At 37.3% G+C, this 21543-nt stretch overlaps 1 protein-coding gene across 3 annotated transcripts in view; it reads left to right on the top strand.

Moving 5' to 3' along the window:
- wb (wing blister) overlaps positions 1-21543 on the top strand; it is a 1096738-nt gene that overhangs the window by 138342 nt on the left and 936853 nt on the right. For all 3 annotated transcript variants that reach the window (XR_011333780.1, XM_069834429.1, XM_069834435.1), the window contains exon 2: positions 16713-17011. Coding sequence is in view for 2 of the 3 variants with exons in the window: in XM_069834429.1 (XP_069690530.1) it covers positions 16713-17011 (299 nt within the window). In the remaining variant the exon portion in view is untranslated. The remainder of the gene's footprint in view (positions 1-16712; positions 17012-21543) is intronic.

The raw sequence follows: 21543 nt of genomic DNA, 5'->3' as shown, positions 1-21543 counted from the left end.
TACGTTGTGTAACTTTCTCCATTCTCCTGTAACTTCATCCCTCTTAGTCCCAAATATTTTCCTAAGCTCCTTATTCTTGAACATCCTTACCCTCTGTTCCTATCTCAAAGTGAGAGTTCAAGTTTCACAATCATACAAAACAACAGGTAACATAACTGTTTTATAAATTCTAACTTTCAGCTTTTTTGAGAGCAGACTGGATGATAAAAGCTTCTCAACCGAATAATAACACGCATATCCCACATTTATTATACAGTACGTTTAATTTCCTCCCGAATGTCATTTATATTTGTTACTGTTGCACCAAGGTATATGAACTTTTCCATCTTTTCAAAGGATAAATTTTCAATTTTTATATTTACATTTCGTACTATGTTCTGGTCACGAGACTTAATCGTATACTTTGTCTTTTCGGGATTTACTTCCAAACCTAACTTTTTACTTGCTTCAAGTAAAATTCCCGTGTTTTCCCTAATCGTTTGTGGATTTTCTCCTAATAATGACGTCATCAGCATAGACAAGCAGCTGATGTAACCCGTTCAATTCCAAACCCTGTCTGTTATCCTGGACTTTCCTAATATCAGCCTAGAGAAAAGTTAAAAAGTACAGTAACGGTGATACTGTATCTTCTTGCTTTAGCCCGCAGTGAATTACACTAGTCAACAAGGCTTTTGTCACAAGGGTGAAAATGGTCATTTTAGATCAATATTTGTGTGCTGACAGTGGATCTAAATTTGAAAATTTTCCATCACGCACCATCTAAGAGGAAAATTGGAAATTGTAAAAAAAAAGAAGAATGGATTTACTAAAGAACTCGGGTATCGAACAATGGACTTTATTTAAACGGTTACACAGTATATTCATACGTTTTATAACTTATTGTTGTTCAGAATATACTAGAAGTGTATTTTAAGGAATAGGTTCTTTCAAATATATGAGTCTGCATTAATAAGGCGCGTAGTGGGCGATATATATCTGTATAACGTTATTGCTTTATGGCGCTAGACCAAGAGAAAGCACTGAGAGGGTGGGCTTTTAGAGTGAAATAGATTGCATTTTAGGATTAGTTGAAAATTGTTTGAGCTTGTGACAAGTTGTATCGCTAGTTTTAAGTGTTTATCTTCGCGTTCATTTACGCTTTCTGAGAATGAAAAAATCTCGTCGTGCGTATGTAACTTCGCCGGACAGCTTTTGTTACGTATGTGGAGAATTTACGGCAAAATCGCAGCGTCGGCCTTTATCAGATAAGTTGAAACAAGCATATTATTGCTATTTTGAATGTAATGTGTGTGATGAGGACAAATCGTGGGCTCCCCATGTGTGCTGCATAACATGTTACTCAAAACTGATAAAATGGATGAATGGAGAGAAGAATCGAAGTATGCCTTTTGCAGTTCCAATGATCTGATGTGAACCGACAAGCCATTCAGAAGACTTTTATTTCTTTTTAACAAATATTACGGGATTTTCAAAGAAAACAAGATCTAAAATTGAATATCCTAATGTTCAATCTGCAATAAGACTGTACCACATGGACCAAAACTCCATATTCCTAATCCACCTTCATAATTGGAGGAATTGAGTCTTCCAATAGAACAAATAGATGACTTGACTCAACCATCAACATCCTCTGATCCGTCCTATAGTTCAGAACATCATAAAGAACCCCATTTAATCCAACAATGTGAACTGAACGACTTAATAAGAAATCTTAATATCACTAAACAAGCTGAGATTTTAGGGTCTAGACTGCAACAATGGAACCTGCTAGCACCAGACACTAGAATTTCATTGTACAGGAAGAGACATGAACGGTTTTCGAAGTATTTTATAATGAAATATTCTGTGTGCGCATATGTAAATATAGACGGCTCAATGGAAGAACTAGGATTTCAACACATTCCAGAGGAATGGAGGTTATTCATAGATTCCTCCAAAATAAGTTTAAAAGCAGTGTTAATGCACAATGGAAACACTAAACCATCAATTCCAGTGGCGTATTAAGTGGATATGAAGGAAACTTATACAAATTTGTCAGTGTTACTAGATGCAATCCAATATGAAACATACTGCTGGAAACTCTACGAAGATTTGAAAATTGTCGCCTTATTGCTCATACTTCAGGGTGGATTCACAAAATACTGTTGCTTTATCTGTTTATGGGATAGTAGAGCGACTGAAAAACACTATATAGTGAAAGACTGGCCTCCCAGAGAAAGCTATGTCCCAAGAGAACATAATATCATGTATGTCTCTTTAGTAAAACCGGAAAAAGTACTGCTTCCTCCTTTACATATCAAGCTTGGTTTAATGAAGAATTTCGTTAAAGCTATGGATAAAAATGGAGAAGGTTTCGCATATGTAAGGAAACTCAGTGAAGCTAAAGTGAAAGAGAGAATTTTTGTTGGCCCTCAAGTTAGGAAACTTTTGAAAGATAAGAGCTTCGAAAAAAAATTAAGTGTTGAGGAACTAGAAGCTTGGAATGCCTTTGGAAGTGTTTCAGTGGATTTTTAGGTAATAATAAAGTTTACAATTACCAACAGCTTGTGCAAGAACTCCTGCATAGTTACCAGAAGCTTGGTTGTCAAATGTCTTTGAAAATACATTTCCTACATTCCCATCTCAACTTTTTCCCAAAGAACTTAGGAGCTGTAAGCGATGGACAAGGGGAAAGATTCCATCAAGGTATACACATGATGGAACGACAACATCAAGGAAGGTGAGATTCTAGTATGATTGGGGACTACTGTTGGTTTTTGTTCAACGAAGGTGACTCAAACTACAAGAGGAAAAAATAACTCTAAGTAACTAAATATATTTTTAAAAAATCTAGCTTGAAGTCTGTATATGGTTGTTTACTTCAGTGTAGGGCTCCTAAGTTATTTGATTTGAGATTTTAATCAATTTAATTTATAAATCTTAAAAAATTATAGTTCATTTGATCCAGTTTTAAATTAATAAAATAAAAGCTTATTTTGAAGGGGAAAAAAGGAATATAATGCTACTTTTTCTTATTGTAATTATTATTTATGCAGCGTTATTATTTTTCTGTGAAACATCAGTGTATTTTGCATATAAATTTTGTATCTTAGGAATTTATTTATTATCACTGATGTAATTACGTATTTTGAAATGCACGAAAACGTTTTTTTTAATCAAAATACTTCCCCCTTCTGTCACACAAAAATGTTACGTGTTACAGATTTTTCACTGCGATTTTCGTAATCAGCAGGGTCGATTTAGTAAAAATCAGCTGATTTCATTTCTGTGACAGACAAAAAGTTAAAATTTGTTGATTAGTGTTATTGGAAAAGCAACAGAAAGGAACTGGCCTATACGGACTCTGCTGTAGGTTTCACTGACACACATTTTAATTAATCGAACTAGTTTCACTATTACAGTACAGAGATAAAAAGTAAATCAGTTTATGGATTATATATATAATCTTTAATTTCTTTCTTTCGGTCGTGATTACGTGATGAATGTGGAGAATTTAATTCACAATCCGGTGCTTTTGTTTCGCAACACTTTCATTGTGCCTCCCAACCAGTTTCGTCTTTAGAAAAGACCTTTCACAAAGAGAAGAGATCATGTAATTGGAAAAAGTGCAAAGATGCGTAAACAAAGTGTTCCATGCTATCAAATTAACACGACAAAGTTTCTGCCTGGTCTTATTCGTAATGGTGCTTTGGGGAGTAGCGAAACAAGTTAATTGATTAACTTCAGATGCAGCAGGCGTTGGAGTTACTGAAGTTAAAATGGAGACATCAATAGCTATCAGACTTGCGTACCGAAAATGTCAATTGTTTAAAGAGTGATGCTGATGCTAATCAGAGCTGTCTTCTCCCACTGAAAAGAGAGAGAGAGAGGGAGTGTGTGTGCACCCACTTCACTTACGTAATTCGAGTTCCGGTTATTGTTGGTAGATGGCAGGACTGTGACCCATTTTCAAGTTGCATACCCCTCGGCTGGCCACGCTGTGCATCATGTATATCTGTCGAGAGGTATGTCGTGTACTAGGGTGAGGGGTGAGTGGATATGTAAGTGTTCATGTAAGTGTAGTGTAGGGGGTGAATAACAATGATGACGGAGACGAGGAAGGGAGAAGGGGATACCCGGCACGTAGCCTACTCCTGTCGAATAGCGGCAAGGTGGCCGCCAGGTTCCCTCTGGTAGTGACTCTCATTTTCTGAGACATTAGTGATGATCAAGGGGTCTCAAGGACCCGAACGTATATTCATCAATAACAATGGTAAAATTCTTTTAAATATGTTATTGTTATTAAAATTTATTTAAACTTCTCATAAAGTAAAGAAAACTGAAATTTTAACTTTTTGTTGTTTTTTTACAATTATTGCATTATGTTAGTAAATTGTGTAAATTTTAAGAACAATTTTTCACACCATTACCATAAAAATGAATTGTGTTAACAATTAAAAGCTCAGAATTCAAAATTATTAGCATATCAGTGCTCTTAGAGATCTTTAGTTAACAATAAGACCTATCAACAATGTATTTAGAGTTGTATGTCGTGGTGTGCAATTACTGTACCTTTGCATTTCACAGAACACACTTTTTACAATACTTTTCTACACATGCATTACATACGAGCTCTTCTGAAATTTCTTCTTCTTTCTTCGAAAGTAGTTAAAACAAATAGTTGTAGATCATCAGCATCTCCACGACGACTGTCGGGACTTAGTTTCGGCATATTTAATAATAAAATGTAAAGCGCCCAATGGGCAAAAGTCCATATGACTCTAGTCTAGAAGGTTGTTGAGATGTACACTGAGTATCACACTGTACACTACACTGACTCTAGTTTGTACAAAATTCAATCAGCGATACTGATCTCTTGTTACAATATAAGGCATGGTGTCACACTGTTCACTACACAGAACACATACATTCGTGACAGGCCTGGTGGAAAGACTTCTCGGTACAGATGCGATGGTGGAAACCATGGATCGCAAAACGCGTCACTACGTGCCTCAGTTCATATTCTGCTCGCATCCATTCCTTATTTACCATGGCGTCAGTATTGTAGAAGCTTTCACTTATGGAGTCCCTCTTCTTTCGGAGCTCTCGTATCAGTTCCTCACATGCTGGTGTAGATGGCAGTAGCATTCGTAGTCTCAGGTCTTCAACCAAGAAAGTTTCCCTGGCTAAGACATATGCATATCTTGATAGAGAGAATTTTGAAACTCCAAGCACCCTTTTCAGGTACCTTGATTTCAGGCTTAAGAGCTCTTGTAGCTGTCTGCGTGATAGATATTCCCATATGATTTCTAATCCATATGTGAGTGAGGGTAGTACTTTAACCCGAAAGAGTTCCATAGCTATATTTATTGACATTCTTTGTAGATGCCTATGTCACTTATGCTTCTGATTGCGGCTGTAAGTCTTTCCTTTAAATGGATTGAAAAGGTTGCCCCGGTTACTTGCATTGTAATCGCTAGGTACTTAAATTGTCGCTTCGGCGTCAGCGTACGGCATATTTCACTTCTAACCAACACTAAGTCTCAGAAAGAGATTAATCAAAATTGAAACTTTATACGTGAGCTATGAGTCCTGAGGACCCTGGAAAACTGCAGTAACTAAATTGCACGGACTGAACACATGCAAACCACTGCACAACAATGGTAAAATTTAAAATGAATTCACGATAAAGGATTTGAATCTACTGCTACCAATGCAAAAATATTAAACTTTTTATTATGCGACTGGGTCCTCAGGTCCCACACTTCACGACTGAAGGGTTTTAACGTCCTCGTTCGACGGACGAATCACTATCAACAGTGACATATGAATTGTTTTCATATGCACTGCGGAGAGATTTGGGATTTAAACCAGGTATATTGGTGCACAATCTAGGGCCGTATTCATAGACATTTTTAGCGCGGGTTTCCGGTGGATGATCAGCGTTTTTCGTATTCATAAACCAGTGTTAGCGATAGGATATGATTTGAATTCTGTAAAAGTAACCAGTGGATAGCCGGGGCTAGCTTAGTACGCTCGTAGCGCGTGCTGCGAAATGTCTATGAATAGCACCCCTAGTGATTAGAAGTTGCGCACCGTCACCTCTCCTAGTCCCGACTTAGAAATTTTACACGAAATTCTCTGACGCCGCCGGGAATCGAACCCTGGCTGGCTAGTCTGGAGGCAGACGCGCTATCACAGAGCTAACCCGGCGGGGTCCCACGGAAATGTTATTGCATTTCTTTTGTAATTAGAAAATATTTATTTTCTTTTCAAATATTATTAGAGCACATTCATTAAAAGGGCCCTTAATGTCAAAGGACAAATAATAAAACGTGGTAACATTAACGAGCTGAAGTTACCGCCACGCACTGCGGTCAGTTTCGACAAGGGGATGACAACCTGTCTCTACAGCGTTGCCGACCAGACGGTAATTTAACCTTAACACGATATATGATAGTAACTATTTTTAGAATTTAAGACAAAATTTTTATTCATACTTTCGGGAGGAGTACTTATATATGCATATTAACGAAATTGATATATGTGACACCATGTGCATAGAGTCATGTAGGTTTAGTAAAATACACCAGTGATTCATAACCGGGGGGCCACGAACCCCTAGGGCAGTTACCGGCAAATTTGTACTGAAGATGACATCACTGGACGCATTCCGGATCCAAGTGGCGGATTCTGAACACAATCATCTGACATAGACTACAAAATAGATGGACAAAGTATATTTTGAACAATTCGCTTCACGGGAGCTTTACCTGAAAGGTAGATTTGTAAAGTATATTTTATTTCACCTTAATTTTTACTGTGCCACAACAATCTACGAAAGTACGCCACAATTTGCTACTCTTAATACAACTTGTAAATTTTCATCTGATATCACGATCATTGTTTAGGTTTTACAAGTTTTCATTCAGAAAACTGTTCGGAAATATACTGAATGTAGAGCCAAACATAGCAGCTATGTAGGGTAGCGGCAGGTGACCTCTAAGATAGGACTACAGATATATTTCTATTGAGAGCATTTTAAATAAGTCTAAGCTAGTCCGGTGTGTTATACAATGGCAACATTTTATGTCCTCACTTATTTCCAGCTCTCTTAATGACACATTAGTTCACCTAGCAGACTTTTTTAAAGCCATATTTATTTTGGAGTCCCGTCTGTTACTACAGATACAAGTTTCTTATATTCAGATTCATTTCTTCTATATATTTTCTTCATGCTTGAAATAACTCTTCTCCTGTTATATTTCCTTTAAGTGCAATGATATCGAGCAAATATTCTTATGCAGAGAGATCCTTCGTAGCTCCGGGGGTGAACATTAAGGGTGCTATGCATAGACATTTCGCTAGTCTGCGCTACGAGCGTGCTAAACTAGCCCCAACTATCGCCTGATTACTTGTACAGGATTCATATCATATCATGTTATATCGCTAACACTGGTTTAGGAATATGAAAAACGTTAGTTCGCTGATGATTCACCGGAAGCCCGCGCTAAGAATGTCTATGAATATGGCCCTAACAGTTCTAATGCATCAATATCTGTGTGTTTATCTAAAGCGGGAGATTAGACCATAGTTTGATGCATCTTTGATTTTATTTCTCGCTCAGCTAGTGTTTCAATATGCCTTATTCTCCTTTGTATTGTCCGTGTTTATAATTTCATACTGATAAAAACATCAGATTATTCGGGACAAATAATGTTAGCAACTTTATTCAGACATGTTTTAATGGACTCTTCTTCATTATACGAGCACTCGTAGCACTTCAATGATTTTGAAATTTCCAAAGCAATAACATAAGTTACATGGAGTTCTCTTTGACTCATATCTTGTTTCATCATGTAATTTTAGTACGGGAACTATTATTTGAATTTTTTATGTTTTAATTGCTTCGCCCCGTCCAGCCCTGCGAAAGAAAATTATTTGTATCCTTATTTTCTACTGTATATGTTTCCGTTTACAATTACATTGGATATGTTTTTGCTTCCCTATGATTTTGTGATATCATTATGATATGTGTCGCAATGTCACTCGATATTTGATTTATACTCGCCTATTAGAATTTTAGAACACAAGAGGCGTCTACATTGTCACTATGTGCACAACAAATACTATTCCTCCCGTTCTTCCTGAAACACATGTTTCCGAACTGACGTTGAAGGTTTTGAGAAAGAAGCAATCTAAATCTAAGCAGGTAACCCACCACTGATAGATGTTTGTGTACTGGAGTTGTAGGGGAGTTGGATCGAAGGGAGGGGGTGAAGCAAAGACAGTTTACTGAGCTGCCCCTGCGACGTAACTATTACTATGATCACGATTACATTTTTGCCGATCCCTGCTCTAGTGGTAAGAAAAGTGGTTAATTGGGGTTCGGTAGCTAATGTTAATAATAATGATAGTGTATTATTGTCCACCGCTGTTGTGAAACGTGCGGACCCGGATTCAAATTCTGGTTGGGACAAATCACCTGGTTGAGGTTTTTTTTCCGAGGTTTTCTATCAACCCATTAAGAGCTAATGCTGGATAACGTCCGGTGTTTGGACCCTGGACTCATTTCGCCGACATTATCATCTTCATATCATTCAGAAGCTAGATAACCACAGCAGTTGATAAAGCGTGGTAAAATAAACCACTGAAAGTTTATTATTATTATTATTATTATTATTATTATTATTATTATCATTATTAATCATTATCATCATCATTGTATTTTTAAAAGTTGTTCCCTGCAAATTTAAACATTCGACATTTTGCGTTAAATAAAAACATCTAATTAAATTGCTTTCTTATTAAATTAATACCAAATTTCATATTGCTATGTTTAATATTCTGTTCTACAACTTACGCCACAAGGCCGCACTAAAGTACCGGTATTGTGACGAAGGGAGGTCTCATCATGAAAGAGGCTGAGAAACGCTGGAATAGACCGCATGGACTCGTCTCTACTGTCAGTTACAGGAATAAAAAAAAATCATGATGCGAAATTAAAAAACAGTATAATTTCAGCAATACCGTTTCACATTGTTAAATTGCCTGACGCCCAATAGTTATTTACGATACAATGAATTGTTAAAAATGGTATTTTATTTTCCAAATAGGGATGTTTGCGAAACGAGGCCTCAGGCCGAGTGGAGCAATTCTGTGAATAAAATAAAATAAATTTGAACATGTCTGCCATACATTATTTTTTAGACAGTCGTCCGTCCATGTTGGACTAGAGACAATCCCCCCCCCCCTACTTCTTCACTGTTGCATGTTATGTCTGTTCTCCTGCATGCGACACGAAACATTGTTTTTGCCTAAATCAACACTTGGCACCATGACAGGTACACCATGTCCGAGCTAGAGATATGAAGAAATAAAGGAAAAACCTGAACAATGAGAATAATTAACTGAAAATTTGTTTTAATGTTATATAAAACTCTCCAAGTTTTACATCCAGTTCAATAATCTCAATGTGAGCATCTTGTTGCTCTGAAAATGTCGAAAATGTCCAAACGATATTCGAATTCCCTCCAAATGTTCTGCAACATTTGAAGCATTATGCGGTCAATTACTAATCTGATGCGTTGTCACAATTGTATCAAATTTTAGATTAGATATTATTGATACACAAAGTCCTTGATGAAACTCCAGGCGAAGAAATCCACTGGAATCAGATAAGGAGACATGATGGCCATCCTTTGGGTCCGCCTGTTCCAATCCAACGACGAGATAAATTTAAATGAAGGAAACTAGTGAAATCATGGTGATAATGTGGTAGAGCACTGTCTTGTTGAAATATTGATCCAAGAGGGATTTGGGCCACAGCGAAATTTTCTGGCATATCAAGGTCACGTGCCCAGTCACGGTTTTCTCAAGAAGAAAAATGGACCAATAATTGCATTGTGCATTAACCCTATCCAAATGAACTTTTTCCATGTCTTTTAGTGTTCCGATACAGCACGACCCCCATATGCAGCAGTTACGGCGGTTAACTTTATGGCAGAGATGGAATGTAACTTCATCACTGAATACCACTTCCTCAAGATATGAAGTGTTTTCGTTAATGCGTTGCAGAATTTCAGTCTCAAAATTTTGTCTTAATCTTCTATAGTTCGGCTGATGAGGTGAAGAAGATGCATGTAGTTTGAGTCATTTATGAAGAATCTCATGGACAGTTGATTTGGGAATTTGTAACTGATGACTAGCGTGCCTAATGGACTTCTTGGGCTCCGGTTGAATGCAGTTCGTATACGATCGACCGTTTTCGTTTATTATTTTCTTGGGATGTTTGCCTGTTTGTGGAATCAAGGTTCCTATCTTATTAAGAGTTCTATTCCATTGCAAAATTGATTTCGAGTTCTAGAAGAAGTCGGTGTCGAACTCTGGTAACAGATTTAAATTCAGCAAGCCAAAGCACGCACTTCACTTTTTGCTGTGCTGTCCACATTTTAAGTTTAATTAGAATGATTAATGTTGACTGTTAGCAATTCGTGACATAAATCTCAATGATAAATCGTATTTTTTTTTTTTTTTGTTTTCTTCAATTTTCTTGCTTTGTTGTATAGATTTCTAGCATTGGGGATTATCCGCGCGCTATGCCAAACATATAATAAAACATCCTTCTGTTAATAAATGGCGAAGAACTATTTCTTGATACCTCTAGCCCGGACACGGTTTGAACAACATTAGAATATGCCATATGCAAAGCTATGCATAGAGAAATTGTGGCTAAACTACCGCATGGCTAAACTACCGCTGAGATAGTTTCCTTTGTAGGTACTCCACTTATACACCTTGCACATACGAATCTGTGACAGGATAGGTTTGATGAGTTTAGGCTTTTGTTGTGCCTTGCATATACGATCAACTGCATCTTTATTTTAAAAAATCCCTTATAAATTCAACGATTTTCACCAGAACTATCTCAGCACTAGTTTTATCATAAGGGTCAGTACACGATGGCACAACATTTGAAAGATATAAGAGGAGGATGCTTTTTGAAATGGTAAGGGTGCAAAGACGTTTACTTTTTAGAGACAATGGATACCCCTTAAAATCCAATATAATGACACCTCTCCTGAATTCTGAAATGTTGTTACAAGGTACATAAATCTGCATGAAATACAGAGAAAAGTAGTACACAATTTATGGAAGAGGCCATTTCTCGTCCTAAAATTAGACCTAAGAACAACTGCTAAGAATACTATGTATATAATTGAGGCATCAGTTCTGAAGCTGTCCACTTATCGTCCGCAAAATTCTTCTTAGATTTCCTTTTGAAGTTAACATTTAACTGCTCTATATTCCTCCTATTTACATTTGGAAAACTATAATTTTTTCCATATGTTACCTAAATCTCTTCTTTTTTAACGTTATTCAATCTGTATTTTTGTTTTTAATTACGGTATGAGAACATACTTTATTTAGGAAATATATTAAGAACTAACAAGTACTTTTAGATGTTCTTAAAATTATTACATCTTAACCGTTTGCCTACCATTGTTTTCTTATGCCAAACAAAACAAACTTGGCCATGATCATATCATGATCATATGTAATCAATGAAATTCGCGATTTCGAAGCCGTGGTCGTATGACAAACATAACATGCAAGATACAAGTACAAAATTCCCACGTTAATAAGCACATATCAATTTTAAAGAAACGAGACTTGGTGAAACAGCCAGATTTTAAAGATCTTGTTAAAGTAAAACGACCCGTTTGTTGACAAGTCGTTTGTGCTGATTTAAAGAAGCTTGATGAAACCGGCCATGGATGCCTTACAAAGTTCTGGAACAAAACCCATATTTTAAATTAATTAAAAAAACTCCTAAATAATCAGATTTGACACAAACACTTGGTGTAATATGATGCAGGGGTATCATCTGAATTAACTGAAATACAGATTTTTTTATTTTTTCATTGCTCCAGTTTTGGAACTCACCACTTCACATATACCACATATACACATAATACCTTTGATTTCTGTAAAGAAATAATACTCCTCCCACTCCTAATAAAAATGGTGGATCTATTGCCTCTTGTTATAGAAAATATTACACGAGGCACAAGACGAACGTAAATTGACAATAATGACTTTACTTGACTTCAGCAAAGCCTTCGATTCTGTAGACATTGACTTGTTATATGTAAACTCAGAAGACTACTCCTAGAAGAGCACGTTATCCTGTGGTTTGCCTCTTACCTTAATGGCCGTCAACAAAGTGTGATAGCTGGAAATCGTTCTTCCTCTTGGCAGGCCGTGAGGTCAGGGATCCCACAGGGATCAGTTCTTGGCCCTTTACTATTTACAATTTATATCAACGACATATCAGAATCTCTAAAGTACTGCCGACACCATCTCTATGCAGACGACCTTCAAATATACATAAAATTCCACACTGAAGAAATAAATGATGCAATAACTAAAATTAATGACGATCTGGACTCAATCTGGACATGGACACGGAAATTCCAACTTGAACTAAATCCAGAAAAATCACAGTCAATCATTGTGGGCCATTCACGTTTGCTAAGCACTATTACCATACCAAATTTGTCCCTGATTAAAATATACGGCACCGAAATTCCGTTCAGTGAATCAGTAAAGAATCTAGGTATTTATATGGATAAAAGTTTAAATTGGAACATTCAAGTTACAGAAACCTGCAAAAAAGTATTCTCATTAATCCACTCGTTTAGGCGATTGAAGAATTTTCTACCCTTTTCCATGAAAAAAATGTTAGTGCAAACACTCGTGATTCCCCACTTCGATTACTGTGACATTCTGCTTACTGACCTAAGGGTTACTTCGGCGCAAAGACTACAACGTGTTCATAATATGTGCGTCCGTTTCGTCTGCAATATTCGCCGGGCTGATCACGTAACACCATCCCTCGAAATGTTGTCCTGACTCCGTCTAGAAGATCGTAGGAAAATCCACTGTCTTTCCCTTCTCTTTCACTCCACTCCTGTCTATCTTGCGTCTCGTTTTCAAAATTTATCCACCCATCATAACCTAGACACACGATCACAACACTCCTCAATATTATCCATTCCCTCCCACCGAACATTCTCATATTCATCTTCTTTCACTGTGGCTGTTCCTAGACTTTGGAATTCCCTACCGAGTAATGTCAGGGACTGTCAGACATCAAACCAATTTAAGAATAGGCTAACGAAATATTTTTCTAACAATTCTTGTTAACAATAGCTGTTTCAGGTTTCGCAATGTTTAATGGTTATATATATCACAGATAAATATCTAAATTATCTCATTATTATTATTATTATTATCATTATTATTATTATTATTATTATTATTATTATTATTATTATTATTATTATTATTATTATTATAACTATTTCTTACCAATGTTTATTATTGTCGCACTAACATTACTTATCCAACTTTCATTATTTACTTTCATGCTGTTTTATGGTCTAGATATTAATGTAATAACTATGTAAGCAATTGTATTCAATTAGAATTAGAGTCTGGCTGGGCGGAAGAGAAGGCCTACTGGCCTTAGCTCTGCCAGATTAAATAAATAAATTATTATTATTATTATTATTATTATTATTATTATTATTATTATTATTATTATGTAACCGTAAGCAACCTTCCGTGACCAATCGAAAATAGTAGCTCGCAATCGACCAATGCGTTGGCAGCTGAGACACGCCACTAAGTGATAGAGTGTATCACAACATGACAATTACTGGTAATACAATTCCGCTGATGTTGAGTGTTAATGTTAATTTATACCGAATGTACGACTCAGAGACTGACTTTTTTGGTTATTTAACGATGCTGTAAGTTGAGTCTTTATCTAGATCAGTGAATTGACAATAGTGAATAATAGATGAGTCTCAGGTGTAGGCCTACCCAATGTGACATCCCAAATAATAATAATAATAATAATATAATCATCATCATCATCACCATTCATTACGAATGTAATGATCCACCGCCTGTGGTGCACTCTGAATATTCTCTGACGAACTAATTGCCTACTCTTTTCGACACTAGGGACATATATTGGACCGCTTTTAGAGACGGGTCAATTAACGGCAAGTTAAGGACCCTGCCATTGGACAAGGATATATAATATATATTCGTGGCCACCGATGTAGCTCTGAAGGAGATGCATTAGCCTACTGATCCGGAGCTTCACTCAGGAGTGAGTTCAATACGTGTCAATGCCGTACTGTTGCAGCACCATTATGTTGTGTAATATTGTACCATTATGTTGGCATAGCATAGGCCATAGTATGCATTCTTATTCTGAAAGTGTTATAGTGTATCATTTCTTATGTGAGCCACTATATCTCTATTGACTTCTCGTCACTATATACAGTACATATTAGTATTTTGTCACAGAACAAATTTCTTTCGTCTTATAATATCTTAGTGTTAATTCATTTACTAGTCTTTAGACCTGCCAACTCCTCTATAACTTTTATTTTTGTTGATGAATTTGTTGTTTATTTTTTAAATTTATAAATTATTGCCTTAATTTTCCCTCCCCTATGTCTCAGTCAGTGTCTTCTCTAGCTACAAATGCGGAAGGTACGAGTTCGATTTCCGGTAGGGAATTAGGGACTATTCTCCTTCCCAGAAGGTTTAAGTACGATGTATGTTATCTGTGAACTTGAAACATATTAACACAAGACCAGAGAGTTCCACTATTTAAAGCCTAAGTTCAGAATCCTCTCACAAAGCACAGTAGAACCCCGATTATCCGTCACTCTATTCACTAATTATCGGATTATGCAACTTTTTTTCTACTGTAGCTCCTATTTTCTTTTTACTGCAGAAGAAATATGAAGTGCTGTACGTTATGTTTGTACATAGTTTTTCTACAGAAGGTTATTACAGGCCTTATTACAAAAGTATGTATGTAGTAGAAATGCTTCGCTGTCGGCAACAGAAATAGTTATTTGTAAAATAATCACTACTTGCTTCCAAAGAAATTACCCCAAGAATTTCCACAAACTTGTGTACAATTCACTCCTTATCTTTACTATTCGACTGCCCGTACTATGTAATTTCTATGCAAAATGTCTTCCACAGTTGTCAAAAAAAAACGTATTGTGTTAATAATAAAAGAACAACAAATAATTGAGAGTTTTGGGAAAGAAGAAAGTAATTGTAGTTAATGCTGCTTCAGAGTAGGAGATTGGCACTGTACGCGATTAAAAAAAAGGATAAAGGATATGAAGTATGTAAATCTACAACATAAGACTTCAAATACTTCTATTTTTCCGTAGACAATCATTAACTATCAACTCAAGAACCCTTGTTGACGACCGAACTTTTAATGAACTCCTGATCCACTACATAGTACCTTAACCACTTCCCTGATTAACCCGAGTTTACTGAGGTTGCTAACTTGTATGAAAATTTATTAACCCGAGTTAACTCGTTTGAGTCCCATTTTCGCTGCTAAGGATTATATCCCGAATATAATTATACGTTTCCATTCTTTCATTAACCTTTTCCTCACTAGATGGCTACAGAAGTTAGTGGCATTGCTATATCTGGTGGTGTTTTTTGTACTTCTTCCTTGCGAGTGGAATTCTATGGTCATATAGCATTCACACATATTAGTGAGTAGATGCTAGTTAGTTTTGGCGGTTTCTGTTTGTGTTTAGTGTTTTTGTGCTGTTTTCTGTAAAGATGGATCAAGTTAGTGATTCCGAAACTTTTGATCAGGAATATATTCCTGTAGAAGATTAGGAAATGAAACATCGGTATCAGAAGACGATGTTATAGACCAACAAACAAATTCAGATCAGTTGATGTCGCGTCTTTTCGATAGTGGTTTGAATAGAAGACATCTTGCACCTCCGAGGTCCCCATTCCCTGAAATTTTAACATTGTTTCTGATAACGACAATTCTCAATTTTTTTAATTATTCTTTAATAATGACCTCATAAACATTATATTCGAGGAGACGATTCAGCATGCTAATAAGTGTTTACAGAATGCTGAAAATAATTCGTGGAGGCCTACTACAGACTCTGAAATAAGTGTACTTTTGGGCATAGTGATACTAGAGAACATTATTCACAAACCTGAAGAACAGATGTACTGATACAAATATTCAATGATTGCTACACCATTCTTCCCAAAACGCTCTCATATAGGAGAGCAGATACTACTGTCCGGAATGCAATGTGCCACTGTGCGTAATACCCTGCTTTCGAGTCTATCACACGACAAGCAACATTTAACGCCTTGATAACAGCACTGGTATTGTACCTTATAAATTAATCCATAAAAAAATATAAGTTGGTAAATAGTTCAGGAGAAAATCAAAATGGGACAACTACCAGAGCTGGAATCAAGGTGCACGAGATAACTCGGGATAATAATTCAGGTATGAATGTATGTCTATTTCATAGTGATTTTTAGGTATGTAAGAACATTAGTGATGTACAGTGATTCTGCAATATTAAATGACCTCTTTACGAAAATAAAAAATATGACACTTTTTTCACAAAACTGGTAAAATATATAGTAAGGGAAGAGGTTAAACAATACCACGAAAGAGTCTACGAATTGTGTATTATGCACTTAATTTATAAACATATCTTATGGTACGGATTATCCATTTTTTTCGATTAACCGTTCAGTTCACCCCCTTCACTATCACGGATAATAGAGGTTCTACTGTATGGGCGGACTTCTTGAACTAGATAAAGATTGAATGAATTATTTCGCAGACTCCACGGGCGGCAGCGGCGTCGGCCTGTTTCCGAGCGTGTTCAACCTGGCGACGCGTGCCGCCATCACCGTGAACGCCACGTGTGGCTCCCCCGAGCCCGAGCTGTACTGCAAGCTGGTGGAGCACGTGCAGATGCGCTCCCCGCAGTGCGGCGTATGCGACGCCGCTTCGCCCGACTCCGACAAGCGCCATCCCATCATGCACGCTATCGACGGCACTCCGCGCTGGTGGCAGAGTCCCAGTCTGCAGCACGGCCCTCAGTTCGAGTGGGTCACCATCACGCTCGATCTCAAGCAGGTAACGTGTGCCACTCCAAGCATGACTCATCCTCACTTTTTTCCCCCAAGTAGGCTGTGTATTGCACGTTCACTGTAGAATTGCCCTTTTCAGGACAAGAGAGACACCGTTTGCTGTCATCCTAATTACACAGGTCTACGAAGTTAAATTTTTGTTTTGCGACACAGGGTTGAATAAGTCTGTAAGCCTAATTCTGGTGTGCCGAATTGATATCTGCTTACCTTTTTTTTATCACATACGGTTTTTTTACCACGTTGGAAAAAAATACTTATTTATTTTTTTATAAGGAAATTGCAATGTTAAGTACATTCTGAAATGTGCGAAACACAGCTAAACTTAATAAAATCTCAATTTTATGGATAAAACACTTTAAAATTAATCCCGAAATTTCAAACAAAAATTTTCTCCTCCGCTTCGTTGAAAACAAATGCTGAGTTGGCAAGTGTTTGCGTTCCTAAGAGAGTTACCTTTTATTAAACACCAACAGTAGTCAGCCGTTATGGAGACGTCCCATGAACGAATCCCGCTGTGCCACTGTCTCAGAGATTTTCTGCGCAATTTTTATACATGATATGTGGCGCAATATTTTTGTCCTCATCTCCTAATTTCATTTGAAAATAGGCCAGATACAAACTCTTCATCAATGGAGTAATGTTTATGTTTTGCTGCTTTATCACATAACACCCACATTCATTTATTCATAGTGTTATCACCTATTTTCCACCTTCCTCTTACTCTCCACATACGATCCATGTAGACCTATCTTAATTTTGTCTATTACCTCATATTTTCTTCTGCCCCGATCTTTTCTTTCGTTCACCATTTCTTCCAGTGCATCCTTCAGAAGGCGGGTTCTTCTTAGTGACCCAACCAATTCCTTTTCTCTTCCTGATCAGTTTGAGCATTATTCTTTCTTTATCCACTCTTTCTAGCACAGCTTCGTTTCTTAACAGTAGTTGCACTAGTGAATGGCCGGGTCCAGTAAATGACCATATTGTAAAAGATCTGTTTAAAATAGGATAGGCTATAGAGCTGCAAAAACCAATCTGAAACCCCGAATTACAGAAGATCAAATATCTTTTGAAATATTCTCTCTCAGTGGTCACTCAGAATCACGTAACTGTGTATAAAATATGACAGTTTTCTTCAGGTGTGCATCAAATGTGCAATCCTGCTTGCACACCTAATAAGGTAAGACAAATGACAACGATTCATATAGCAGCCTTTTAATGTAATTATTTGTTATTTTTCGTAAATATTAAGCAAGGAATTAACTATATAGGTATTTAAACCATTTCAGTAAAAAAAGTTAATTCTAACATCAAAGCTGCATAAATAACGTGGATGGCCATTCACTGGCTCTGAATAATGGGTCTTCCCAATGAATGACTATTTTGGTCATTTACTGGTCGTTATATATGTTATTATGATTTCTGAGCGCGAAATTCAAACTCTGTGGCTGTTGTTTCATATGTATGTGACAGTGAATGACCGAAAAACGAACTTGTATCAGTAGCCTAAATGACCATGGTCCAAAGTTGAGTGTTATATCTATATATTATTTTAATATACCGAAGTACATATGATATTTCCATGCAGATATTCTGCGTCATCATACGATGAAAGAGTAATGGAAGAGAGAAAATTCTCTCCGGCGCCGGGATCTGAACTCGGGTTTTTAGCTCTACGTGCTGATGCTTTATCCACTAAGCCACACCGGATACCACCCCGGCGTCGGACAGAATTGTCTCAGATTAAGCTCCAACTCTTGGGTTCCCTCTAGTGGCTGCCCTCTGCACTACGTCATAGATGTCTATGAACGTAGGACCGAAGTCCACACATGTGCTGAGGTGCACTCGTTATGAGTGACTAGTTGGCCGGGATCCGACGGAATAAGCGCCGTCTTAAATCACGAAGTGATTTACGCATATCATATATATTATTACAGTATAATGTACCGAAGTACATATGATATTTCCATGCAGATAATCTGCGTCATCATACGATGAAAGAGTAATGGAACAGAGAAAATTCTCTCCGGCGCTGGGATCTGAACCCGGGTTTTCAGCTCTACGTGCCGATGCTTTATCCACTAAGCCACACCGGATACCACCCCGGCGTCGGACGGAATTGTCTCAGATTAAGCTCCAACTCTTGGGTTCCCTCTAGTGGCATGGAAATATCATATGTACTTCGGTACATTAAAATAATATATATGACATGCGTAAATCCCTTCGTGATTTAAGACGGCGCTTATTCCGTCGGATCCCGGCCAACTAGTCACTCATAACGAGTGCACCTCAGCACATGTGTGGACTTCGGTCCTACGTTCATAGACATCTATGACGTAGTGCAGAGGGCGGCCACTAGAGGGAACCCAAGAGTTGGAGCTTAATCTGAGACAATTCTGTCCGACGCCGGGGTGGTATCCAGTGTGGCTTAGTGGATAAAGCATCAGCACGTAGAGCTGAAAACCCGGGTTCAGATCCCGGCGCCGGAGAGAATTTTCTCTGTTCCATTACCCTTTCATCGCAAAGTTGAGTGGTCATTCACTGGAGGCAAGATACGTTTACTGGTTCATATTCAAATGAGTTTAAATTGACAATTGAAGTCCTTTAAATTTATTTTTCTGCAAATCAGTCCAAAATGACGCATGAAGGAAATAAAAGGAAGGAAGCATACGGATGTTTTCAATATAGCGAAGTAGATCTCTATGCAATTGTAGAAGCAATACGTAGAAATCAAATGAGTGCCAATACGGCTAGCAAAGAATATAACAATTCCAAAAGCTACTTTAATAAATAAATTACATGGAAAAGTATCATTGGATCGAAAAATGGGTACCACAGCTATATTAACGAAAGAAGAGGAAGGTCGGTTCGAAAATTGGATTATTGCTAAAGCCAAATTGGAGTTTTCCATGCATCCCGACCAAGTTAAAGACGCAGAAGGTTATTAAAGACATGAAATGAAATAATGATGGTCGCTCAGGGCGAAAATGGCTGGAACTTTTTCTAAAAAGACATCCTATTATGACAATCAAGAATACAGACCTTATATTCAGAGCTCTGTAGATTCTCATAGAAATGCTGCAGTGAATTTTGAAGAATTGTGTGATGGAAATAATGTGGAGACTGGATATGTTGAAATCGAATTCAGAGTATTATTCCAAATGATGATTTCGACTAAGAAGTATTTTTAATGATATGATTGTTGCAGAACCACCTGAGATTGGAAGTGTTGAAAGCAATACGGAGATTGGAAATGGGATCCAAATGTTAGTCCAAGCAGTGATGTTGATGGAAATTGTATTAATGAACTAAATGCTACAGGACCATCAAATAATGTGACACCAGAAACTGTGTGAAAAAGTTATTTGCATTGGCCAAAAATATAAGGAAATAATGATAATGAAATAATAGATGTTCCATTTGCTGTACCTTCTAAAAAGAGGAAAGAGTGTCATGATAAAAGAAACATAAAAGAAGAAAAGTAAAACATGAAGAAACAACGTAAAGAAGATAGTTAGGCAAAGTAAGAGAAAAAAACGACAAAGAATAGGACCCTGAGACAAACAAAAAAGAAAAAAAAAACTATCTGAGAGCGAAACAGAAATTGACTCAGGTGTACTGTCACTTGTATCTGACACTGGTTCAGGCAGCATTGACTTTTCGAAAGTAATGTATAGGCCTAGTCCTCAACCTACACAGTGCTAACACTACATTAGAAGAAGTTATCTATCGCAAAAACTAGTAGACTACGTTATTGTGAAATATAAATTAACATATTTTTCAGGGGTAGTGATGAAAACGGATAAAACAGGATCAGAAGTGAAAGTTGTGGAAAGATGTGGACTGGATACTTGGAAGTGGCCAAATGAAATTGTCCAAATATAGTAGAAACATCGTAACATTGTCGCAGCAATTATTATGCATACATTGACATAAAAATACGATATATTCGTATATATTCATTCACTTCTTGAAATAAATTCCTAAATTAAAACTAGGCCTAATTGAATAGTGTTTAATTTTCATATAGGTAGCCTATCGGCGGCTGGGTAGCTCAGTTGGTAGAGCAGCTGGCTACGGACTGAAAGGTCCGGGGTTCGATCCCAGGTGGTAACAGGATTTTTTCTCGTTGCCAAACTTTCAGAACGGCCCAAGGTTCACTCAGCCTCCTATAAAATTGAGTACCGGATCTTTCTCGGGGGTAAAAGGCGGTCAGAGCGTGGTGCCGATCACACCACCTCATTCTAGTGCCGAAGTCATGGAAAGCATGGGGCTCTACCTCCATGCCTTCATGGCATGTTACGGGGATACCTTTTACCTTTATAGGTAGCGTATCAGAAACCATTGTTTGTATACATTTAGTACATTATTCTTACAATGTAGCCCAGTGATGTCAACGAGAGCGCAAGCGTGCCTCATCGCCCGTATGCGCTGTTCAGAGCACGTACGGCACGCAGGTACAAGTCACTGGTGAACTCAAGGGTTGTACATTACACATTGAGGAAGAAGTCGTTCAGTAAG

Source organism: Periplaneta americana, chromosome 9 (assembly GCF_040183065.1).
Source record: "Periplaneta americana isolate PAMFEO1 chromosome 9, P.americana_PAMFEO1_priV1, whole genome shotgun sequence".
In the NCBI taxonomy this organism is placed as follows: Eukaryota; Metazoa; Arthropoda; class Insecta; order Blattodea; family Blattidae; genus Periplaneta; species Periplaneta americana.
Note: the sequence above shows the minus strand (reverse complement) of the source record. Positions and strands in the feature narration are given on the sequence as shown.